General features: G+C 54.4%; 1 protein-coding gene across 1 annotated transcript in view; it reads right to left on the reverse strand.

The window, feature by feature from the left end:
• Positions 1–9,522: 9,522 nt before the first annotated feature.
• The window catches only part of kmt2bb (lysine (K)-specific methyltransferase 2Bb), a 186,099-nt gene continuing 169,473 nt past the window's right edge, over positions 9,523–26,148 (reverse strand). The window contains exons 30-33 of the mRNA XM_086002474.1: positions 24,919–25,026; positions 20,892–20,975; positions 14,953–15,082; positions 9,523–12,723 (exon numbers count right to left, since the gene is read on the reverse strand). Coding sequence (XP_085858600.1) covers positions 12,448–12,723; positions 14,953–15,082; positions 20,892–20,975; positions 24,919–25,026 — 598 coding nt within the window. The 3' untranslated portion in view covers positions 9,523–12,447. The remainder of the gene's footprint in view (positions 12,724–14,952; positions 15,083–20,891; positions 20,976–24,918; positions 25,027–26,148) is intronic.

Consider the following 26,148-nt stretch of genomic DNA (forward strand, 5'->3'; position numbering starts at 1 on the left):
CAGCCCCGACAGCCCTCCCTATCTCTGTAACCTCCTCCAGCCCCTACAACCCTCCCTATCTCTGTAATCTCCTCCAGCCCCTACAACCCTCCCTATCTCTGTAACCTCCTCCAACCCCTACAACCCTCCCCATCTCTGTAACCTCCTCCAGCCCCGACAGCCCTCCCTATCTCTGTAACCTCCTCCAGCCCCTACAACCCTATCTCTGTAACCTCCTCCAGCCCCTACAACCCTGCCTATCTCTGTAACATCCTCCAGCCGCTACAACCCTCCCTATCTCTGTAACCTCCTCCAGCCCCTACAACCCTCCCTATCTCTGTAACCTCCTCCAGCCCCGACAACCCTCCCAATCTCTGTAACCTCCTCCAGCCCTATCTCTGTAACCTCCTCCAGCCCCAACAACCCGATCTCTGTAACTTCCTCCAGCCCCTCCAACCCTCCCTATCTCTGTAACCTCCTCCAGCCCCTACAACCCTATCTCTGTAACTTCCTCCAGCCCCTACAACCCTATCTCTGTAACCTCCTCCAGCCCCAACAACCCGATCTTTGTAACCTCCTCCAACCCCACAACCGTCCCTATCTCTGTAACCTCCTCCAGCCCCTACAACCCTCCCTATCTCTGTAACCTCCTCCAGCCCCCTACAACCCTCCCCATCTCTGTAACCTCATCCAGCCCCTACAACCCTCCCTATCTCTGTAACCTCCTCCAGCCCCTACAACCCTTCCTATCTCTGTAACCTCCTCCAGCCCCGACAACCCTCCCCATCTCTGTAACCTCCTCCATCTCCTCAACCCTCCCTATCTCTGTAACCTCCTCCAGCCCCATCAACCCTCCCTATTTCTGTAACCTCCTCCAGCCCCATCAACCCTCCCTATCTCTGTAACCTCCTCCAGGCCCTACAACCCTCCCTATCTCTGTAACCCCCTCCAGCCCCTACAACCCTCCCTATCTCTGTAACCTCCTCCAACCCCCGACAACCCTCCCTATCTCTGTAACCTCCTCGAGCCCCCTACAATCCTCCCCATCTCTGTAACCTCCTCCAGCCCCTACAACCCTCCCTATCTCTGTATCCTCCTCCAGCCCGTACAACCCTCCCTATCTCTGTAACCTCCTCCAGCCCCCCTACAACCGCCCTATCTCTGTAACCTCCTCCAGCCCCGACAACCCTCCCTATCTCTGTATCCTCCTCCAGCCCTGACAACCCTCCCTATCTGTAACCTCCTCCAGCCGCCCTATCTCTGTAACCTCCTCCAGCCCCTACAACCCTCCCTATCTCTGTAACCTCCTCCAGCCTCCTACACCCTCCCTATCTCTGTAACCTCCTCCAGCCCCTACAACCCTCCCTATCTCTGTAACCTCCTCCAGCCCCGACAACCTCCCCATCTCTGTAACCTCCTCCAGCCCCTACAACCCTCCCTATCTCTGTAACCTCCTCCAGCCTCCCTATCTCTGTAACCTCCTCCAGCCCCTGCAACCCTCCCTATCTCTGTAACCCCCTCCGACACCCAACAACCCTCCCTATCTCTGTAACCTCCTCCAGCCCCGACAACCCGCCCTATCTCTGTAACCTCCTCCAGCCCCGACAACCCTCCCTCTCTCTGTAACCCCCTCCAGCACCCTACAACCCTCCCTATCTCTGTAACCTCCTCCAGCCCCCTACAACCCTCCCTATCTCTGTAACCTCCTCCAGCCGCTACAACACTCCCTATCTCTGTAACCTCCTCCAGCCCCTACAACCCTCCCTATCTCTGTGACCTCCTCCAGCCCCGACAACCCTCCCAATCTCTGTAACCTCCTCCAGCCCTATCTCTGTAACCTCCTCCAGCCCCAACAACCCGATCTCTGTAACCTCCTCCAGCCCCTACCCTACAACCCTCCCTATCTCTGTAACCTCCTCCAGCCCCAACAACCCTATCTCTGTAACTTCCTCCAGCCCCTACAACCCTATCTCTGTAACCTCCTCCAGCCCCAACAACCCGATCTCTGTAACCTCCTCCAACCCCACAACCCTCCCTATCTCTGTAACCTCCTCCAGCCCCTACAACCCTCCCTATCTCTGTAACCTCCTCCAGCCCCCTACAACCCTCCCTATCTCTGTAACCTCCTCCAGCCCCTACAACCCTCCCTATCTCTGTAACCTCCTCCAGCCCCTACAACCCTCCCTATCTCTGTAACCTCCTCCAGCCCCTACAACCCTCCCTATCTCTGTAACCTCCTCCAGCCCCTACAACCCTCCCTATCTCTGTAACCTCCTCCAGCCCCTGCAACCCTCCCTATCTCTGTAACCTCCTCCAGCCCCTACAACCCTCCCTATCTCTGTAACCTCCTCCAGCCCCTACACCCCTCCCTATCTCTGTAACCTCCTCCAGCCCCTACAACCCTCCCTATCTCTGTAACCTCCTCCAGCCCCTACAACCCTCCCTATCTCTGTAACTTCCTCCAGCCCCTACAACCCTCCCTATCTCTGTAACCCCCTCCAGCCCCTACAACCCTCCCTATCTCTGTAACCTCCTCCAGCCCCTACAACCCTCCCTATCTCTGTAACCTCCTCCAGCCCCTACAACCCTCCCTATCTCTGTAACCTCCTCCAGCCCCTACCTATCTCTGTAACCTCCTCCAGCCCCTACAACCCTCCCTATCTCTGTAACCTCCTCCAGCCCCTACAACCCTCCCTATCTCTGTAACCTCCTCCATCTCAACCCTCCCTATCTCTGTAACCCCCTTCAGCCCCTACAACCCTCCCTATCTCTGTAACCTCCTCCAGCCCCTACAACCCTATCTCTGTAACCCTCTCCAGCCCCAACAACCCGATCTCTGTAACCTCCTCCAGCCCCTGCAACCCTCCCTATCTCTGTAACCTCCTCCAGCCCCGACAACCCTCCCTATCTCTGTAACCTCCTCCAGCCCCTACAACCCTCCCTATCTCTGTAACCTCCTCCAGTCCCTACAACCCTCCCTATCTCTGTAACCTCCTCCAGCACCTACACCCCTCCCTATCTCTGTAACCTCCTCCAGCACCTACACCCCTCCCTATCTCTGTAACCTCCTCCAGCCCCGACAACCCTCCCCATCGCTGTAACCTCCTCCAGCCCCTACAGCCCTCCCTATCTCTGTAACCTCCTCCAGCCCCTACAACCCTCCCTATCTCTGTAATCTCCTCCAGCCCCTACAACCCTCCCCATCTCTGTAACCTCCTCCAGCCCCGACAGCCCTCCCTATCTCTGTAACCTCCTCCAGCTCCTACAACCCTATCTCTGTAACCCCCTCCAGCCCCTACAACCCTCCCTATCTCTGTAACCTCCTCCAGCCCCTACAACCCGCCCCATCTCTGTAATCTCCTCCAGCCCCTACAACCCTCCCCATCGCTGTAACCTCCTCCAGCCCTCCCTATCTCTGTAACCTCCTCCAGCCCCTACAACCCTCCCTATCTCTGTAACCTCCTCCAGCCCCTACAACCCTCCCTATCTCTGTAACCTCCTCCAGCCCCTACAACCCTCCCTATCTCTGTAACCTCCTCCAGCCCCTGCAACCCTCCCTATCTCTGTAACCCCCTCCAGCCCCTACAACCCTCCCTATCTCTGTAACCTCCTCCAACACCCGACAACCCTCCCTATCTCTGTAACCTCCTCGAGCCCCCTACAATCCTCCCCATCTCTGTAACCTCCTCCAGCCCCTACAACCCTCCCTATCTCTGTATCCTCCTCCAGCCCCTACAACCCTCCCCATCTCTGTAACCTCCTCCAGCCCCCTACAACCCGCCCTATCTCTGTAACCTCCTACAGCCCCTACAACCCTCCCTATCTCTGTAACCTCCTCCAGCCCCTACAACCCTCCCTATCTCTGTAACCCCCTCCGGCACCCTACAACCCTCCCTATCTCTGTAACCTCCTCCAGCCCCCTACAACCCTCCCTATCTCTGTAACCTCCTCCAGCCGCCACAACCCTCCCTATCTCAGTAACCTCCTCCAGCCCCTACAATCCTCCCTATCTCTGTAACCTCCTCCAGCCCCTACAACCCTCCCAATCTCTGTAACCTCCTCCAGCCCTATCTCTGTAACCTCCTCCAGCCCCCTACAACCCTCCCTATCTCTGTAACCTCCTCCAGCCGCCACAACCCTCCCTATCTCAGTAACCTCCTCCAGCCCCTGCAACCCTCCCTATCTCTGTAACCTCCTCCAGCCCCTACAACCCTATCTCTGTAACTTCCTCCAGCCCCTACAGCCCTATCTCTGTAACCTCCTCCAGCCCAAACAACCCGATCTGTGTAACCTCCTCCAGCCCCTGCAACCCTCCCTATCTCTGTAACTTCCTCCAGCCCCTACAACCCTATCTCTGTAACTTCCTCCAGACCCTACAACCCTATCTCTGTAACCTCCTCCAGCCCCTACAACCCGATCTCTGTAACCTCCTCCAGCCCCTGCAACCCTCCCTATCTCTGTAACCTCCTCTAACCCCACAACCCTCCCTATCTCTGTAACCTCCTCCAGCCCCTACAACCCTATCTCTGTAACCTCCTCCATCTCCTCAACCCTCCCTATCTCTGTAACCCCCTCCAGCCCCTGCAACCCTCCCTATCTCTGCAACCTCCTCCAGCCCCATCAACCCTCCCTATCTCTGTAACCTCCTCCAGCCTCATCGACCCTCCCTATCTCTGTAACCTCCTCCAGCCCCTACAACCCTCCCTATCTCTGTAACCTCCTCCAGCCCTGACAAACCTCCCTATGTAACCTCCTCCAGCCCCTGCAGCCCTCCCTATCTCTGTAACCTCCTCCAGCCCCTACAACCCTCCCTATCTCTGTAACCTCCTCCAGCCTCCTACAACCCTCCCTATCTCTGTAACCTCCTCCAGCCCCTACAACCCTCCCTATCTCTGTAACCTCCTCCAGCCCCTACAACCCTCCCTATCTCTGTAACCTCCTCCAGGCCCTACAACACTCCCTATCTCTGTAACCTCCTCCAGCCCTCCCTATCTCTGTAACATCCTCCAGCCTCCTACAACCCTCCCTATCTCTGTAACCTCCTCCAGCCCCTACAACCCTCCCTATCTCTGTAACCTCCTCCAGCCTCCTACAACCCTCCCTATATCTGTAACCTCCTCCAGCCCCTACATCCCTCCCTATCTCTGTAACCTCCTCCAGCCCCTACAACCCTCCCTATCTCTGTAACCTCCTCCAGCCCCTACAACCCTCCCTATCTCTGTAACCTCCTCCAGCCCCTGCAACCCTCCCTATCTCTGTAACCCCCTCCAGCCCCTACAACCCTCCCTATCTCTGTAACCTCCTCCAACCCCCGACAACCCTCCCTATCTCTGTAACCTCCTCGAGCCCCCTACAATCCTCCCCATCTCTGTAACCTCCTCCAGCCCCTACAACCCTCCCTATCTCTGTATCCTCCTCCAGCCCCTACCACCCTCCCCATCTCTGTAACCTCCTCCAGCCCCCTACAACCCGCCCTATCTCTGTAACCTCCTACAGCCTCTACAACCCTCCCTATCTCTGTAACCTCCTCCAGCCCCTACAACCCTCCCTATCTCTGTAACCCCCTCCGGCACCCTACAACCCTCCCTATCTCTGTAACCTCCTCCAGCCCCCTACAACCCTCCCTATCTCTGTAACCTCCTCCAGCCGCCACAACCCTCCCTATCTCAGTAACCTCCTCCAGCCCCTACAATCCTCCCTATCTCTATAACCTCCTCCAGCCCCTACAACCCTCCCAATCTCTGTAACCTCCTCCAGCCCTATCTCTGTAACCTCCTCCAGCCCCAACAACCCGATCTCTGTAACCTCCTCCAGCCCCTGCAACCCTCCCTATCTCTGTAACCTCCTCCAGCCCCTACAACCCTATCTCTGTAACTTCCTCCAGCCCCTACAGCCCTATCTCTGTAACCTCCTCCAGCCCAAACAACCCGATCTGTGTATCCTCCTCCAGCCCCTGCAACCCTCCCTATCTCTGTAACCTCCTCCAGCCCCTACAACCCTATCTCTGTAACTTCCTCCAGCCCCTACAACCCTATCTCTGTAACCTCCTCCAGCCCCTACAACCCGATCTCTGTAACCTCCTCCAGCCCCTGCAACCCTCCCTATCTCTGTAACCTCCTCTAACCCCACAACCCTCCCTATCTCTGTAACCTCCTCCAGCCCCTACAACCCTATCTCTGTAACCTCCTCCATCTCCTCAACCCTCCCTATCTCTGTAACCCCCTCCAGCCCCTACAACCCTCCCTATCTCTGTAACCTCCTCCAGCCCCATCAACCCTCCCTATCTCTGTAACCTCCTCCAGCCTCATCGACCCTCCCTATCTCTGTAACCTCCTCCAGCCCCTACAACCCTCCCTATCTTTGTAACCTCCTCCAGCCCTGACAAACCTCCCTATGTAACCTCCTCCAGCCCCTGCAGCCCTCCCTATCTCTGTAACCTCCTCCAGCCCCTACAACCCTCCCTATCTCTGTAACCTCCTCCAGCCCCTACAACCCTCCCTATCTCTGTAACCTCCTCCAGCCCCTACACCCCTCCCTATCTCTGTAACCTCCTCCAGCCCCTACACCCCTCCCACTTACTCTGTAACCTCCTCCAGCCCCTACACCCCTCCCTATCTCTGTAACCTCCTCCAGCCCCTACACCCCTCCCTATCTCTGTAACCTCCTCCAGCCCCTACAACCCTCCCTATATCTGTAACCTCCTCCAGCCCCTACATCCCTCCCTATCTCTGTAACCTCCTCCAGCCCCGACAACACCCCCTATCTCTGTAACCTCCTCCAGCCCCTACAACCCTCCCTATCTCTGTAACCTCCTCCAGCCCCTACACCCCTCCCTATCTCTGTAACCTCCTCCAGCCCCTACACCCCTCCCACTTACTCTGTAACCTCCTCCAGCCCCTACACCCCTCCCTATCTCTGTAACCTCCTCCAGCCCCTACAACCCTCCCCATCTCTGTAACCTCCTCCAGCCCCTACAACCCTCCCCATCTCTGTAACCTCCTCCAGCCCCTACAGCCCTCCCTATCTCTGTAACCTCCTCCAGCCCCAACAACCCGATCTCTGTAACCTCCTCCAGCCCCTACAACCCTCCCTATCTCTGTAACCTCCTCCAACCCCACAACCCTCCCTATCTCTGTAACCTCCTCCAGCCCCTACAACCCTCCCTGACACTGTAACCTCTAGGCCCTACCACCCTATCTCTGTAACCTCCTCCAGCCCGTACAACCCTATCTCTGTAACCTCCAGCCCCTACAACCCTCCCTATCTCTCTAACCTCCTCCAGCCCCTACAACCCTCCCTCTCTCTGTAACCTCCTCCAGCCCCTACAACCCTCCCTATCACTGTAACCTCTAGGCCCTACAACCCTCTCTGTAACCTCCCCCAACCCTCCCTATCTCTGTAACCTCCTCCAGCTCCCCACAACCCTATCTCTGTAACCTCCTCCAGCCCTCCCTATCTCTGTAACCTCCTCCAGCCCCTACAACCCTTCCTATCTTTGTAACCTCCTCCAGCCCTCCCTATCTCTGTAACCTCCTCCAGCCCTCCCTATCTCTGTAACCTCCTCCAGCCTCACAACACTCCCTATCTCTGTAACCTGCTCCAGCCCCCTACAACCCTCCCTATCTCTAACCTCCTCCAGCCCTCCGTGATCTCTGCACTCCTCGAATTCCGGCCTCTTGCACATCCCCCGATTTCCATCGCTCCACCTTCAGCCTTCAGCCGCCTGGGCCCCGAGCTCTGGAATTCCCTCCCTAAACCTCTCCCTCCTCCTTTAAGACGCCCCTTAACACCTCACTCTCTGACCCAGCTTTTGGTCACCTGTCCTAATACTTGTCTCTAAATTGTGAGACTTCTCTGACATGGTTGAGCAGAAATATCCTCCAATTAATTATAGGAATGAGCAAAGTCATTGTCTTCAGTCCCCACCACAAACTCCGTTCCCTAGACACCGACTCCATCCCTCTCCCTGGCAACTGTCCGATGCCGAACCAGACTGTTCACACCCTTGGCGTCGTATTTAACTCTGAGGTGAGCTTCTGACTACATATCCGCGCCATCACCAAGACCGACTGCTTCCACATCCGTAATATCGCCCGTCTCCGCTCATCCGCTGCTGAAACCCTCACCCCTGCCTGTTACCTCCGGTCTCGACTATTCCAACGCACTCCTGGCCTGCCTCCCACATTCCACCCTCCGTAAACCTCAGCTCATCCAAAACTCTGCTGCCCCGTGTCCTAACGTGTAATCCTTCAATTCCGGCCTCTTGCACATCCCCCTGATTTCCATCGCTCCACCATTGGCGGCCGTGCCTTCAGCTGCCTGGGCCCCGAGCTCTGGAATTCCCTCCCTAAACCTCTCCGCCTCTCCCTCCTCCTTTAAGACGCTCCTTAAAACCGACCTCTTTGACCCAGGTTTTGGTCGCCTGTCCTAATATCTCCGTTTGTGGTTCGGGGTCAAATTTTGTCTGATTTACGCTCCTGGGTGGGCGTGTGAGAAACTCCAGTATGATTTAGACAGGTTGGGTGATTGGGCAGATGCAGTATAATGTGGATAAATGCGAGGTTATCTACTTTGGTGGCAAAAACAGGAAGGCGGATTATTAGCTGAACGGCAATAGATTGGGAGAAGGGGAAGTGCAAAGAGACCTGGGTGTCCTTGTGCACCAGTCGCTGAAGGTAAGCATGCAGGTGCAGCAGGCGGTTAAGGCGGCAAATGGTATGTTGGCCTTCGTAGCGAGAGGGTTCGAGTACAGGAACAAGGATGTCTTGCTGCAGTTGTACAGGGCCTTGGTGAGACCACACCTTGAGTATTGTGTGCAGTTTTGGTCGCCTTGTCTGAGGAAGGATATTCTTGCCATGGAAGGAGTTCAGCGAAGATTCACCAGACTGATACCTGGGATGGCAGGAATGGCGTATGAGGAGAGATGGGGTCGATTGGGCTTGTACTCGCTGGAGTTTAGAAGAATGAGAGGGGATCTCATTGAAACTTATAAAATTCTAACAGGACTAGACAGACTGGATGCAGGAAGGATGTTCCCGATGGTCGGGGAGTCCAGAACCAGGGGTCACAGTCTAAGGATAAGGGGTAAGCCATTTAGGACTGAGATGAGGAGGAATTTCTTCACCCAGAGAGTGGTGAACCTGTGGAATTCTCTACCACAGAAGGCAGTTGAGGCCAATTCATTAAATATATTCAAGAAGGAGTTGGATATATTTCTTAAGGCTAAAGGGATCAAGGGATATGGGGAGAAGGCAGGGACAGGATACTGAATTTGGATGATCAGCCATGATCTCATTGAATGGCGGAGCAGGCTCGAGGGGCCGAATGGCCTCCTCCTGCTCCTATCTTCTATGTTTCTATGTGCGGCGCCCTGGGACGTTATACTACGTTAAAAGGCGCTGTGTACACATTGTTGTTGCTGAATATCTCTCAGCATTTCTGTTTCTTAGGTCACGATGACACACCTCTGGCCGGTAACCCGTGCTGATCAGAGGACGCGCTGTCCCTGAGCGGAGCCAATGAAACCTCAGGATCGCGGGCCTGCACCTCTGGAACGCTGAACATCTTTATTAAGGAAACCATTTCTTAAATAAAAAAAGTGCATAGAAAATAATGGGTTTTAGAAATATCTATACAGATATGTACAACTTTTTTACACGGAGTATCGAGCAAGGGTTTTTTTCCTCCCTCCTTTTCTCCCCCCACCGCCCACCCCACCCCACCTCGATTCTAGAAAAACGAGAGGGGAAGATAAAAATAAAAATTACAAATACTACCGGGTGGAAATTCTCCTTCATAATTCCCGTGGCTGGGGGCGGGGGGGGGGGGTGAGGTGGTGTATGTGGAATGACTTGGATTCGATTTTTTTCCAGAGGCGGGGTGGCGGGAGATCGGAACTGACTGGGGGAGCTCGCATGGTTTGTGAGCCATCGGGACACGCGGGGCGGACGGCGGCCAGACCGCGGCTGAAACGCCCGTTCCGCCCGCCCAATCCGACTGCCGCACCCTTCCTCCCGGCGCGCGCAGTTTGACGTCTTGGGGGGCGGGGGGGGGAGGGCTCGCGCCATCGCGCGGGATTTGTACCCTACGGGACGCCTCGAATTCCGTACTGGTTGCGCCAGAATCCGGGGGTGGGATTTATTTTAAACCCTAGTTAAAAAAGGGGGAAGAGATCGGAATGACGTCCGCTCCGCACCCCACCCCCCCCCCCGCCCCAAAACGATTCGGTCCTCCTTCTTGGAAAATAAAATTTAAAACCAGCGTTCTTCTCACATCTTTGCTACTGAGCTCGCTGTGGTGGAGACGCTTTTAAAATCTTCGACCCGCCACCGAACACCTTTAATATTTTAGGGGGGGGGGGGGGTTTCCTATCCCCTGTTCTGAGGGAATCCCGCTCGCACGGGAGGGTACGGGTTACGCGCGCTGATCTCGTTGGGGGGTCAGTAGTGGGGCAGGGAAATCAGCAAGTACTCAAGGAAAAGCCTCTCTTTCCCCCCCCCTCGTCGAGACGTTACTGCCCCAGCGATCCGAAGCTCGCCCGGTCCGGGGGGGATTCGGGCTGTGTGAAAGATTTAAAGACAGGCTCCGACACCGTCGCTCCCCCGTGGAGAGAGAGAGAGAGAGACAGACAGACCCCGGCGGAGAGAGCTGGGAGCGGAGACTTCAACAATCAGCCAGCGAGCGGGCTGGGAGTGGTGCAGAATCGATCACTGCAACGCGACAAGAGGCAGGGAGCGGAGGTCGGCTCTCGCCCTCCCTCGAAAGGCAAAAGGTGCGAAAACACGGCCGCAAAACGGGGTGATATCCTGAAAAAAAACAGGTAATAAAACGGGCTGGGTTTCAGATACTGCTTTTAAAAGGGGAGAAGCCTTAGTGTCACGGGTTTCGAGCGGACTTTCAGACCTCGTCTTCGAGCCTCTCGGAGTCCCCCCTGTCCGAATCCTTGCACGGGCTGTGAGGACAGGATCGATGGCACATTCCCCTCTCCCCCTCGGGCAGCGGGAGGCTAACGGGGGGGGGGGGAGGAGATGGGGAGTTATCCCCTCGGTAACAGGAGACCCCCCCCAGGATAACAAGAGGCACGTTTGATCAGCCACGATCTCATTGAATGGCGGAGCAGGCTCGAGGGGTCCGAATGGCCGACTCCTGCTCCTATCTTCTACGTTTTTCTTTGTTTCCTCCGAGCACACCCTCCCTGGCCCACTGCTTCTCGTGAAAAGGTTTACGGCAGAGTGGAACAGGAGGAGGAGGAGGGGCCGCCTCCAGTTAGGCGACGTGTCCCGACCTGTTGTAGCTTTCCCGGGGGGAGAACTCGCGTCCCTCCCCAACCCCTCTCCGGCCAGCCGTGTCTCAGTAGCAGCGATGTGAAAGGGATTGTTAGACCCGCAAAGCTCGCTCGCTCTCATTCTCTCGAGACCGCCCACTGTCAGGAGAGGGGGAGAGCAAGTGTTAAACCCAACAAACATCAGGCAGAATACCCCCCGTAAAATCCCTGGGGAGGGGAAAACGGCCGGTGTCGGAATAGAATCTCGTCCTTGGGTTGCACACGGAGATGGAGACCCTCTAGTATCAGAGTTTCACATCTGCGACTCACACAGATAAAACACTGAAGAGCTTTTGAAGGGCCAGTGCGATCGCTTGCCAAATTCGACTGATCCCCCTCATTTCCAGTTACCCCCGTCAATCGAACACCCGCCCACCCCCTCGAGATCCCCGACGCTACAGGTTCGCTCCCAGCGCACGGCGCGAGTCCGCCGCTGCGACCCCCGAAAAGCTGGCTAACCTGGCCAGGGTCCTTTCTCTCGCCCCCCCCTTACCCACCCCTGGCCGATAATCGCAAGCCAGTTCCACTCGCGGAAGGGCACTGCCCCCCTGTTCTAATATCCTCCGCAATCAGTCTTCCGAGCGCGGCATGGCTGCGCACAGGGGGGGGCAGGAGGTCACAGCGGCCGCCCATAGGGGGCCAACGTGACAATTTCACCCCCCACCTCGACATTGCACTGAAATCTCCACTGTCTCGCCAAAAATTATCAAGATTCATTTGTCTTTCTTGGGGAGGGAGAGGGAAGGAAAAAATAAAAAGCAAGTTATCCCCATTATTCCCACACCGTTTGCACTACGGGGGGAAGGGAGAATTTCCCGGTCGGAACTATTCAGTGAGGGCCAAACCCCCTCCCGAACGCACGTGTGGGGTGGGGCGGGAGGGAGACACCCACTCTATTATAGCACAGTCACAAAAATATAAAAGGGGTTGGTGGGGGAGGCGGTGAGGAGGATAGGCAAAGCTGTCGCCTCGGGGGTTTCCCCGCTCCCTCTGCCACCCACCCACCCCGTCCGCCCGCCCTCTGGAAGGGCAAGTCCGCAGCCACGCCTCCCGCCGCACCAGTCTAGCGCACCCAAGAGTCTAGACGACGAGAGACGGGCCGCCGCGGGGAGTCGAGCCGCGCTCTCTCTCTGTCACGTCCTCGCTCAGTTGAGGAACTTCCGGCATTTCTTCGCGCCACAGTTGCAGGGCAGTTTGTTGCTGGCGTCTTCGATGGGGAACTTGTAGTCGTAGGTCAGCTCCTCGCCCCGGTAGATCTTGCGCATGGCGAAGATGACAATGTGCTTCTGCCCCTCCACGTTGATGACACGGGAGTAGCAGTTGGGCTCGCAGGAGTGGTTGATGAAGCGGGCGGCATTGCCGTGCATGGTGGCGTCCACCACCTCGAAGTCATCGATGCGGAACATGTAGCAACCGATCCCCTGCGCGGCCGGAGAGAGAGAGAGAGAGAGGAAAGGTTACATTGAGGCAACACCACAGAAAGAAGCCATTCGGCCCCGCTGCTCCGTGCCCCACACCAGCCTCCTCCCACCCCTCTTCATCTCACCCCGTCAACACCAGCCTCCTCCCACCCCTCTTCATCTCACCCCATCAACACCAGCCTCCTCCCACCCCTCTTCATCTCACCCCATCAACACCAGCCTCCTCCCACCCCTCTTCATCTCACCCCATCCACACCAGCCTCCTCCCACCCCACTTCATCTCACCCCATCAACACCAGCCTCCTCCCACCCCTCTTCATCTCACCCCATCAACACCAGCCTCCTCCCACCGCTCTTCATCTCACCCCATCAACACCAGCCTCCTCCCACCCCACTTCATCTCACCCCATCAACACCAGCCTCCTCCCACCCCTCTTCATCTCACCCCATCAACACCAGCCTCCTCCCACCCCTCTTCATCTCCCCCCATCAACACCAGCCTCCACCCACCCCTTTTCATCTCACCCCATCAACACCAGCCTCCTCCCACCCCTCTTCATCTCACCCCATCAAAACCAGCCTCCTCCCACCCCTCTTCATCTCACCCCATCAACACCAGCCCCCTCCCACCCCTCTTCATCTCACCCCATCAACACCAGCCTCCTCCCACCCCTCTTCATCTCCCCCCATCAACACCAGCCTCCTCCCACCCCACTTCATCTCACCCCATCAACACCAGCCTCCTCCCACCCCTCTTCATCTCACCCCATCAACACCAGCCTCCTCCCACCCCTCTTCATCTCACCCCATCAACACCAGCCTCCTCCCTCCCCTCTTCATCTCACCCCATCAACACCAGCCTCCTCCCACCGCTCTTCATCTCACCCCATCAACACCAGCCTCCTCCCACCCCTCTTCATCTCACCCCGTCAACACCAGCCTCCTCCCACCACTCTTCATCTCACCCCGTCAACACCAGCCTCCTCCCACCCCTCTTCATCTCGCTCCATCAACACCAGCCTCCTCCCGCCCCTCTTCATCTCACCCCATCAACACCAGCCTCCTCCCACCCCTCTTCATCTCACCCCATCAACACCAGCCTCCTCCCACCCCTCTTCATCTCACCCCATCAACACCAGCCTCCTCCCACCCCTCTTCATCTCACCCCATCACCATATCCTTCTATTCCTTTCTCCCTCATGTGTTTATCCAGCTTCCCCTTAAATGTATCTCTGCTCTTCGCCTCGACCACTCCCTGTGGTAGCGACCAGAACTGTGCACAGTGCTCCAAGTGTGGTCTAACCAAGGTATATGGAGACCGGAACTGTGCACAGTGCTCCAAGTGTGGTCTAACCAAGGTATATGGAGACCAGAACTGTGCACAGTGCTCCAAGTGTGGTCTAACCAAGGTATATGGAGACCAGAACTGTGCACAGTGCTCCAAGTGTGGTCTAACCAAGGTATATGGAGACCGGAACTGTGCACAGTGCTCCAAGTGTGGTCTAACCAAGGTATATGGAGACCAGAACTGTGCACAGTGCTCCAAGTGTGGTCTAACCAAGGTATATGGAGACCAGAACTGTGCACAGTGCTCCAAGTGTGGTCTAACCAAGGTATATGGAGACCAGAACTGTGCACAGTGCTCCAAGTGTGGTCTAACCAAGGTATATGGAGACCAGAACTGTGCACGGTGCTCCAAGTGTGGTCTAACCAAGGTATATGGAGACCAGAACTGTGCACAGTGCTCCAAGTGTGGTCTAACCAAGGTATATGGAGACCAGAACAGTGCACAGTGCTCCAAGTGTGGTCTAACCAAGGTATATGGAGACCAGAACTGTACACAGTGCTCCAAGTGTGGTCTAACCAAGGTATATGGAGACCAGAACTGTGCACAGCGCTCCAAGTGTGATCTAACCAAGGTATATGGAGACCAGAACTGTGCACAGTGCTCCAAGTGTGGTCTAACCAAGGTATATGGAGACCAGAACTGTACACAGCGCTCCAAGTGTGGTCTAACCAAGGTATATGGAGACCAGAACTGTGCACTGTGCTCCAAGTGTGATCTAACCAAGGTTCTATACAAGTTTAACATAACGTCTCTGCTTTGCAATTCTATTCCTGCAGAAATGAGCTTCATCAATACCCCCGAGGACAGACATTGGCCCTAAACCCAGGCAGTGTCTAGGACGGGGCACACAGCCCCTCGGTACAGTGAGCACCACCACTTACCTTGCTGTCGTAGTATTTTTCCCGCTTGTCCGTTAACACGGACCGAATGACAATTCCGGAATATTCTATCACCATCTCCCCGGCGTCAATGTTCCTTTTGCAGAAGAGCCCACGGCCGTGAATCGCTGACCTGTGGAAAGGGAGGGAGGGAGGGAGAGCAAGAGAGAGTCAGACATCCCAATAACGGAGGTCAACACATTCAAACTGCACAGTCCTGTGCGTCCCGGGTATTCCTGACTGCCTCGCACCTCTGATACAGGGGGCTGGATTTTGATACTGGAGGCGTGTAGGAGGCGGGACTACAACTTTCGGGGTTTTAGTCCCGCCTCCATCGAGTTGTGGCCAACCCACGCGATTTTCCCCTGATTGACCTTGTTGAGCCCACCCAGCAGGCTCAGCTGGCCAATTAAGGGCCACCCGGCAACAGGTGACGTCACAGATTGACATTTCATCTGTCAAGACCTTTTGACAGATGAAATATCAGCGTCCGACAGCTCTGTGAAGCTGTCAATTCAATTCAATTCACTTTATTGGCATGACAAGGTACATCTTATGTTGCCAAAGCATCGAAAAACATTTATGGTTGAACACATAAACACAGATCTATCCATACAGTGTATAAACAGATATATCCCTGAGTGTATAAATATACTTTCATATAATTTGTATATACTCTTCTTAGATTTAATGGTTGTCCCTGTTTATGGCAAGCTGTAACATAGTGTGCCGCTAAGGTTACACAATTTCTCTGTTCCCCTAGTAGGTATGGGAGTTTTTGGTCGTCATTCAAATTTCTGAATTCAGGGCATATTTTTGTGAATTTTGGGTAGAAATTCTCCCTTATGCCCTGATATTTTCCACAAGCTGTGAGGAAGTGCATCTCTGTCTCCACCACTCCCTGACTGCAGTGAGAGCATATCCTGTCCTCTCTTGGCAGCCGGGTCTGTCTGTGTCTGCCTTTTTCGATAGCCAGGCTATGTTCACTAAGTCTGTACATTGTCAAGGTTTTTCTCACACTGACAATCTGTACTCCAAGTTAATTCCTTCCTCTCAGGATGATTTAGAGATCTCCCCGGAACAGAAAGCTGAATGCTGCAGATTTTGACAGCTGGCAGCCATTCTGCTTTCTGTGCCGGTGAGATGAGGGACTCCCGAGACCTGAAGGAAGGAAGGCTGTAAAGGTAAGTAAATGTAAGTAAAACTTCTTTAAACACTTTACACAGACCAAACACACTTACCTCTGCACTCATGCACCCATCACTCACCTGAACACCAGACAACTCGAACCCTCCAAGCCCTTCAGCCCGACGGTCCGCCTCGCTAACTTGGCGTGGTTTGGAGCCGTCGGGAATCCCACACTTCAGGAATAAAAATAGGGATTAGGCTAAAAACTGCCTGTTAACTACCTGTTAACAGACAGTTAATTGGCACTAATCCCCTTCCTGCCTCGGGGAGGCGGGTCCCAGTGCGGGGCGGGTACCCGCCTCCTTTGAAACTGGCATGGAGGCGAGTTGGGGGTGGGATGGGATCGTGCCCCCCAATTTCGCGATTTTAACCCCCCACGCGCCTCCAATCCCGCCTCCACGGCCCAATGATAATCCTGCCCAGTACGTTTTCTGAGTTCTATTTGACCTCGGTAGTGGGGAAGCTTTTAGAAACAGTAATCAGGGACAAAATTAACAGTCACTTGGATATGGGGAGGAGGCAGGGACCGGGTACTGAATTTGGATGATCAGCCATGACCTCATTAAATGGCGGAGCAGGCTCGAGGGGCCGAATGGCCTACTCCTGCTCCTATCTTCGATGTTTCTATAGGTGTGGATTAATTAAGGAAAGCCAGCACGGATTTGTTAAAGGCAAATCATGTTTAACTAACCTGATCGAGTTCTTTGATGAGGTAACAGAGAGGGTTGATGAGGGTAATGCGGTTGGCGTGATGTATATGGATTTCCAAAAGGCGTTCGACAAAGTGCCACACACTAGGCTCGCCAACAAAGTTGAAGCCCATGGAATAAAAGGGACAGTGGCAGCATGGATACGGAATTGGCTCAGTGACAGGAAACAGAGAGTAGTGGTGAACGGTTGTTTTTTGGACTGGAGGAAGGTATACAGTGGGGTTCCCCAGGGCTCGGTACTAGGACCACTGCTTTTCTTGATATATATTAATGACCGAGTCTTGGGTGTACAGGGCCCAATTTCAAAATTTGCAGATGACACAAAACTTGGAAGTATAGTGAACAGTGAGGAGGAGAGTGACAGACTTCAGGAGGACATAGACAGGCTGGTGGAATGGGCAGACACGTGGCAGATGAAAGTTAACACAGAAAAGTGTGAAGTGATACATTTTGGTAGAAAGAATGAGGAGAGGACAGAAAACTAAAGGGTACAATCCTAAAGGGGGGCACGAACAGAGAGTATGTGTGCACAAATCGTTGAAGGTGGCAGGGCAGGTTGAGAAAGCAGTTAAAAAGGCACACGGGATCCTGGGCTTCATGAGGTACAGAGTACAACAGTGTGGAAATTATGATGAACCTTTATAAAACACTGGTTCGGCCCCAACTGGAGTATTGTGTCCAATTCTGGGCACCGCACTTTAGGAAGGATGTGAAGGCCTTAGAGAGGGTGCAGAAAAGATTTACGAAAATGGTCCCAGGGATGAGGGACTTCAGTGATGTGGAGAGACTGGAGGAGCTGGGATTGTTCTCCTTAGAGCAGAGAAGGTTAAGGGGAGATTGACCAGAATGGTTCCAGGGATGAGGGACTTCAGTGATGTGGAGAGACTGGAGAAGCTGGGGTTGTTCTCCTTAGAGCAGAGAAGGTTAAGGGGAGATTGACCAGAATGGTTCCAGGGATGAGGGACTTCAGTGATGTGGAGAGACTGGAGAAGCTGGGGTTGTTCTCCTTAGAGCAGAGAAGGTTAAGGGGAGATTGACCAGAATGGTCCCAGGGATGAGGGACTTCAGTGATGTGGAGAGACTGGAGAAGCTGGGGTTGTTCTCCTTAGAGCAGAGAAGGTTAAGGGGAGATTGACCAGAATGGTCCATGGGATGAGGAACTTCAGTGATGTGGAGAGACTGGAGAAGCTGGGGTTGTTCTCCTTAGAGCAGAGAAGGTTAAGGGGAGATTGACCAGAATGGTCCATGGGATGAGGGACTTCAGTGATGTGGAGTGACTGGAGAAGCTGGGATTGTTCTCCTTCGAGCAGAGAAGGTTAAGGGGAGATTGACCAGAATTGTCCCAGGGATGGGGGACTTCAGTGATGTGGAGAGACTGGAGAAGCTGGGGTTGTTCTCCTTCGAGCAGAGAAGGTTAAGGGGAGATTGACCAGAATGGTTCCAGGAATGAGGGACTTCAGTGATGTGGAGAGACTGGAGAAGCTGGAGTTGTTCTCCTTGGAGCAGAGAAGGTTGAGAGGAGATTTGATCGAGGTGTTCAAAATCATGAGGGGTCTGGACAGAGTAGATAGAGAGAAACTGTTCCCATTGGCGGAAGGGTCGAGAACCAGAGGACACGGATTTAAGGTGATTGGCAGAAGAACCAAAGGCGACCTGAGGAAAAACTTTTTTATGCAGCGAGTGGTGAGGATCTGGAATGCGCTGCCTGAAAGGGTGGTGGAGGCAGATTCAATCGTGGCCTTCAAAAGGGAGTTGGATAAGTACCTGAAGGAAAGAAATTGCAGGGCTACGGGGAAAGGGCGGGGGAGTGGGACTGGCTGAAGTGCTCTTGCAGAGAGCCAGCACGGGCTCGAGGGGCCGAATGGCCTCCTTCTGTGCTGTAACCATTCTCTGATTCTTTACTGGGAGTGCGGGCTTTTCTTTTATTCGCTCCTGGGACATGGGCATCGCTGGCAAGGCCAGCATTTATCGCCCATCCCTAGTTGCCCTTGAGAAGGTGGCGGTGAGCCGCCTTCTTGAACCGCTGCAGTCCGTGTGGTGAAGGTGCTCCCACAGACTAACAAGGCAAGGGAATACACAATGAATGGTAGGACCCTAGGAAGGACAGAGGATCAGAGGGACCTTGGTGTGCATGTACATAGATCCCTGAAGGCAGCAGGACAGGTAGATAAGGTGGTTAAAAAGGCATATGGGAGACTTGCCTTCATTAGCCGAGGCATAGAATATAAGAGCAGGGAGGTTATGATGGAGCTGTACAAAACGCTAGTTAGGCCACATAGAAACATAGAAGATAGGAGCAGGAGTCGGCCATTCGGCCCCTCGAGCCTGCTCCGCCATTCAATGAGATCATGGCTGATCATCCAAATTCAGTACCCTGTCCCTGCCTTCTCCCCATATCCCTTGATCCCTTTAGCCTTAAGAAATATATCCAACTCCTTCTTGAATATATTTAATGAATTGGCCTCAACTGCCTTCTGTGGTAGAGAATTCCACAGGTTCACCACTCTCTGGGTGAAGAAATTCCTCCTCATCTCTGTCCTAAATGGCCTACCCCTTATCCTTAGACTGTGACCCCTGGTTCTGGACTCCCCAGCCATCGGGAACATCCTTCCTGCATCTAGTCTATCTACTCCTGTTAGAATTTTATAAGTTTCAATGAGATCCCCTCTCATTCTTCTAAACTCCAGCGAGTATAAGCCCAATTGACCCAATCTCTCCTCATACGTCATTCCTGCCATCCCAGGTATCAGCCTGGTGAATCTTCGCTGCACTCCCTCCATGGCAAGAACATCCTTCCTCAGATAAGGCGACCAAAACTGCACACAATACTCAAGGTGCGGTCTCACCAAGGCCCTGTACAACTGCAGCAAGACATCCTTGCTCCTGTACTCGAACCCTCTCGCTACGAAGGCCAACATACCATTTGCCCTCTTAACCGCCTGCTGCACCTGCATGCTTACCTTCAGCGACTGGTGCACAAGGACACCCAGGTCTCGTTGCACTTCCCCTTCTCCCAATCTATTGCCATTCAGATAATAATCTGTCTTCCTGTTTTTGCCACCAAAGTGGATAACCTCGCATTTATCCACGTTCTATTGCATCTGCCACAGCTGGAATACTGTGTGCAGTTCTGGTCGCCACACAATAGGAGGGATGTGATTGCATTGGAGAGGGTGCAGAGGAGATTCACCAGGATGTTACCTGGGCTGGAGCACTTCAGCTATGAAGAGAGACTGGACAGGCTGGGGTTGTTTTCCTTAGAGCAGAGAAGGCTGAGGGGGGACCTGATTGAGGTGTATGAAATTATGAGGGGCATAGATAGGGTAGATAGAAAGGAACTTTTCCCCTTAGTAGAGGGGTCAATAACAAGGGGGCATAGTTTCAAGGTAAGGGGCAGGAGGTTTAGAGGGGATTTGAGGAAAAACGTTTTCACCCAGAGGGTGGTTGGAATCTGGAACTCACTGCCTGAAAGGGTGGTAGAGGCAGGAACCCTCACAACATTCAAGAAGCATTTAGATGAGCACTTGAAACGCCACAGCATACAAGGCTAGGGACCAAGTGCTGGAAAATGGGATTAGAGTAGACAGGGCTTGATGGCCGGCGCGGACACGATGGGCCGAAGGGCCTCTTTCTGTGCTGTATTACTCGATGACAGTGCTGTTAAGGAGCGAGTTCCAGGATTTTGACCCAGCGACGATGAAGGAACGGCCGATATATCTCCAAGTCAGGATGGTGTGTGACTTGGAGGGGAACTTGGAGGTGGTGGTGTTCCCATGCGCCTGCTGCCCTTGTCCTTCTAGGTGGACGAGGTCACGGGTTTGGGAGGTGCTGCCGAAGAAGCCTTGGCGAGTTGCTGCAGTGCATCTTGTAGATGGTACACACTGCAGCCACGGTACGCCAGTGGTGGAGGGAGTGAATGTTTAAGGTGGTGGATGGGGTGCCAATCAAGCGGGGCTGCTTTGTCCTGGATGGTGTCGAGCTCCTTTAATGCTCTCGCTGAGTACTGGGAGTGTGCGCTGGGGGAGATGTGCATCAGATACCAACCTGTAGACACCCACTGCTTCTTTGGAGGTCTTCTTCAGGTGCCTGAACCTCATGGCCATCGGAAGGTCCATACTGGTGGCCCGCCTGTTGTCAGAAACAAAAGTACAATGAGCATTGCATCAGCGATTTCCCTTGTTGTGTTGACAGCGAGATCCATCGCACCTTCTCCCCTCGCTCATGCATTCACACTCCCTCCCTCCTACCATCTCAAGCTTCACCCTATTGGTACCCCAGCCGCTGAGGTACGGATCCAGAGTCTGGCCTCAGCTCATCTGCTGCTGAAACCCTCACCCTGTTACCTCCTGACTCTGACTACTGCAACACTCCTGGCCTGCCTCCAACCTTCTACCCAACGTAAACTGCAGCTCATCCAAAACTCTTTGTCTCTCTCTCTCTCTCTCTCTGTGTCTCTCTCTCTCTCTCTGTCTCTCTCTCTCTCTCTCTGTGTCTCTCTCTCACTCTCTGTCTCTGTCTCTCTCTCTCTGTCTCTCTCTCTGTCTCTCTCTCTCTGTCTCTCTCTCTCTGTCTCTCTCTCTGTCTCTCTCTCTCTCTCTCTGTGTCTCTCTCTCTCTCTCTCTCTCTGTGTCTCTCTCTCTCTCTCTGTCTCTGTGTCTCTCTCTCTCTCTGTCTGTCTCTCTCTCTCTGTCTCTCTCTCTCTGTCTCTCTCTCTCTGTCTCTCTCTCTCTGTCTCTCTCTCTCTCTGTCTCTCTCTCTCTGTCTCTCTCTCTCTGTCTCTCTCTCTCTGTCTCTCTCTCTGTCTCTCTCTCTGTCTCTCTCTCTGTCTCTCTCTCTGTCTCAATTTTCAATTCAATTCAAATTGCTTTATTAGCATGATGACAAGATACATCTTATGTTGCCAAAGCACAGAAAAACATGTATGGTTGAACACATAAACGCAGATCTAGACATACAGTGTATAGACAGATATACCCATGTATACATAAATATACACACATATAAATCTTTTCTTAGATTTAATGGTTGTCCCTCTGCTTATGGCAAGCTGTAACATAGTTTGCCGCTAAAGTTACACAATTTCTCTGTTCCCCTAGTAGGTATGGGAGTTTTTGGTGGTCATTCAAATTATTGAATTCAGGGCATATTTTTGTGAATTTTTGGTAGAAATTCTCCCTGATGCCCTGATATTTTCCACAAGCTGTGAGGAAGTGCATCTCTGTCCCCACCAGTCCCTGACTGCAGTGAGAGCATATCCTGTCCTCTCTGGGCAGCCTGGTCTGTCTGTGTCTGCCTTTTTCGATAGCTCTCAGTTCAGTTCAGTTCAAATGCTTTATTGGCATGAAAGTTTACAGAGAACCATATTGCCAAAGCTTACATAGCAAAAAGCTCTCTCTCTCTCTGTCTGTCTCTGAAGAAGTGGTAACTGTTAACGAGGCAATCACAATTCACAATTCAAATCGCTTTATTGGCATGATAAGTTGCATCTTATGTTGCCAAAGCATCAAAATACATTTATGGTTTAGCACATAAACGCAGTTCTATTCATACAGTGTATAAACAGGTATATCCCCGAGTGTATAAATATACATTCGCATTGTTTATATATATTCTTTTCTTAGTTTACTGGTTGTCCCTCTGTTCATGGCAAGCTGTAACATAGTGTGCCGCCAGTGTTACACAGCTTCTCTCCTCCCCCAGTAGGAATGGGAGTTTTTGGTTGTCATTCAGATTTCTGAAATCAGGGCATATTTGTGAGAATTTTTGGTAGAAATTCTCCCTGATGCCCTGATATTTTCCGCAGGCTGTGAGGAAGTGCATCTCTGTCTCCACTACTCCCTGATCCAGATTCAGGAATGGGAGAACAGTGATATCAGCAGACAACTCTTCCAGCAGTGTAGAAAGAGAATGTGCAACCACACGATCATTGTTGACTCGTGATAAAGGACAAAACTCTGCTGCCCCGTGTCCAAACTCGCACCAATTCCCGTTCACCCATCACCCCCCTGTCGCTCGCTGACCTACATCCCCACCATGGCCTCCTCGCCCCCCTCCCTATCTCTGTAACCTCCTCCAGCCCGACAACCCTCCCTCTCTCTGTAACCTCCTCCAGCCCCTACAACCCTCCCCATCTCTGTAACCTCCTCCAGCCGCCTACAGACTTCCCTATCTCTGTAACCTCCTCCAGCCCCCTACAACCCTCCCTATCTCTGTAACCTCCTCCAGCCCCCGACAGACCTCCCTATCTCTGTAACCTCCTCCAGCCCCCTACAGACCTCCCTATCTCTGTAACCTCCTCCAGCCCCCTACAACCCTCCCTATCTCTGTAACCTCCCCCAGCCCCTACAACCCTGCCTATCTCTGTAACCTCCTCCAGCCCCTACAACCCTCCCTATCTCTGTAACCTCCTCCAGGCCCCCTACACCCCTCCCTATCTCTGTAACCTCCTCCAGCCCCGACAACCCTCCCTATCTCTGTAACCTCCTCCAGCCCCTATAACCCTCCCTATCTCTGTAACCTCCTCCAGCCCCTACAACCCTCCCTATCTCTGTAACCGCCTCCAGCCCCTACAACCCTCCCAGATCTCTGCGCATCCCCCGATTTCCATCGCTCCACCATTGGCGGCCGTGCCTTCAGCCACCTGGGCCCCGAGCTCTGGAATTCCCTCCCTAAACCTCTCCGCCTCTCTCTCCTCCTTTAAGACGCTCCTTAAAACCGAGCTCTTTGACCCAGGTTTTGGTCGCCTGTCCTAATATCTCCTGATGTGGCTCGGGGTCAGATTTTGTTTGATAATCGCTCCTGTGAAGCGCCCTGGGACGTTTTACTAGGTTAAAGGCGCTATATAAATACAAGATGTTGTTGCTATTCAAGGGCACCCAATTCCATTGCCCCACTGAGTTAGCAGGTCGCAGCCGGGGTTGGGCTGTGGGGGCTACAGTCAGGCTCAGTCACCCAGACTGAGGGGAGGGGGTAATATATCAGCCAGGGTTCCTGCTCCTGATCGCTAGCCGGTAACGCCTGCTGACAAGTATGGACAACACACGAGAAAGACAGACTCACATTTCTCCAGCGCCTTTCCCCACCTCAGGACGTCCCAAAGCGCCTCACAGCCAATGAAGTACTTTTTTTGAAGTGTGGTCACTGTTGTAATGTGGGAAACGTGGCAGCCAATTTGCGCACAGCAAGCTCCCACAAACAGCAATGTGATAATGACCCAGATCATCTGTTTTAGTGATGTTGGTTGAGGGATAAATATTGGCCCCAGGACACCGGGGAGAACTCCCCCTAGTCTAATTCGAATTGGTGGCCGTGGGATCTTTTACATCCACCTGAGGGGGCAGGCGGGGCCTCGGTTTAACGTCTCATCCGAAAGATGGCACCTCCGACAGTGCGGCGCTCCCGCAGTACTGCCCCTCCAACAGTGCGGCGGACCCTCAGTACTGCCCCTCCGACAGTGCGGCGCTCCCTCAGTACTGCCCCTCCGACAATGCGGCGCTCCCTCAGTACTGCCCCTCCGACAGTGCGGCGCTCCCTCAGTACTGACCCTCCGACAATGCGGCGCTCCCTCAGTACTGCCCCTCCGACAGTGCGGCGCTCCCTCAGTACTGCCCCTCCGACAATGCGGCGTTCCCTCAGTACTGCCCCTCCGACAGTGTGGCGCTCCCTCAGTACCGCCCCTCCGACAGTGCGGCATTCCCTCAGTACTGCCCCTCCGACAGTGCGGCGCTCCCTCAGTACCGCCCCTCCGACATTGCGGCGCTCCCTCAGTCCTGCCCCTTCGACAGTGCGGCGCTCCCTCAGTACTGCCCCTCCTACAGTGCGGCGCACCCTCAGTACTGGAGAGTCAGCCTGGACTTTGTGCTCGAGTCCCTGGAGTGGAGACTCGAACCCACAACCTTCTGACTCAGAGGCGAGAGAGAAAGAGCTAAACCCAGTGAGGCACGGCCGACACCTGAGGCTGGGTTGTTCTGTTATACACATGCAGCACTCTCGCTGTTGGCAGTGAAGGGATTCTCGAAGGGGTAACACACACGTTTCAGGGTAAGCTGAGCAATATTGCGCCAGACAGTACCTGGCTGATTTTAGGTGCACCTCATCTTCCTCTTCATCAATGAATCCGTATTCCGGAAGCTTCCGATGGCGAGAGGCCAGAAAATTGAACATATCAAACGTCGATTTCCTGTGCATTATAAAACAAAGGGGTCAGGAACTGGGAACAGAGACACAGACCCGCGTCCCGTCACCGTGCGGGGAAATCGCAGACACAGACCCGCGTCCCGTCACCGTGCAGGGGAATCACAGACACAGACCCGCGTCCCGTCACCGTGCGGGGAAATCGCAGACACAGACCCGCGTCCCGTCACCGTGCGGGGGAATCACAGACACAGACCCGCGTCCCGTCACCGTGCAGGGGAATCGCAGACACAGACCCACGTCCCGTCACCGTGCGGGGAAATCGCAGACACAGACCCGCGTCCCATCACCGTGCGGGGGAATCACAGACACAGACCCACGTCCCGTCACCGTGCGGGGGGATCGCAGACACAGACCCGCGTCCCATCACCGTGTGGGGGAATCGCAGACACAGACCCGCGTCCCATCACCGTGCAGGGGAATCGCAGACACAGACCCGCGTCCCGTCACCGTGCGGGGGAATCGCAGACACAGGCCCGCGTCCCATCACCGTGCGGGGGAATCACAGACACAGACCTGCGTCCCGTCACCGTGCGGGGGAATCACAGACACAGACCCGCGTCCCATCACCGTGCAGGGGAATCGCAGACACAGACCCGCGTCCCGTCACCGTGCGGGGGAATCGCAGACACAGACCCCCGTCCCGTCACCGTGCGGGGGAATCGCAGACACAGGCCCGCGTCCCATCACCGTGCGGGGGAATCACAGACACAGACCTGCGTCCCGTCACCGTGCGGGGGAATCACAGACACAGACCCGCGTCCCGTCACCGTGCGGGGGAATCGCAGACACAGACCCGCGTCCCGTCACCGTGCGGGGGAATCGCAGACACAGACCCGCGTCCCCTCACCGTGCGGGGGAATCACAGACACAGACCCACGTCCCCTCACCGTGCGGGGGAATCACAGACACAGACCCGCGTCCCATCACCGTGCGGGGGAATCACAGACACAGACCCGCGTCCCATCACCGTGCGGGGGAATCACAGACACAGACCCACGTCCCCTCACCGTGCGGGGGAATCACAGACACAGACCCACGTCCCATCACCGTGCGGGGGAATCACAGACACAGACCCACGTCCCATCACCGTGCGGGGGAATCACAG

This window comes from Somniosus microcephalus, chromosome 12 (genome assembly GCF_052327205.1).
Source record: "Somniosus microcephalus isolate GS21.2 chromosome 12, FLI_Smic_1.0, whole genome shotgun sequence".
Lineage (NCBI taxonomy): Eukaryota > Metazoa > Chordata > Chondrichthyes > Squaliformes > Somniosidae > Somniosus > Somniosus microcephalus.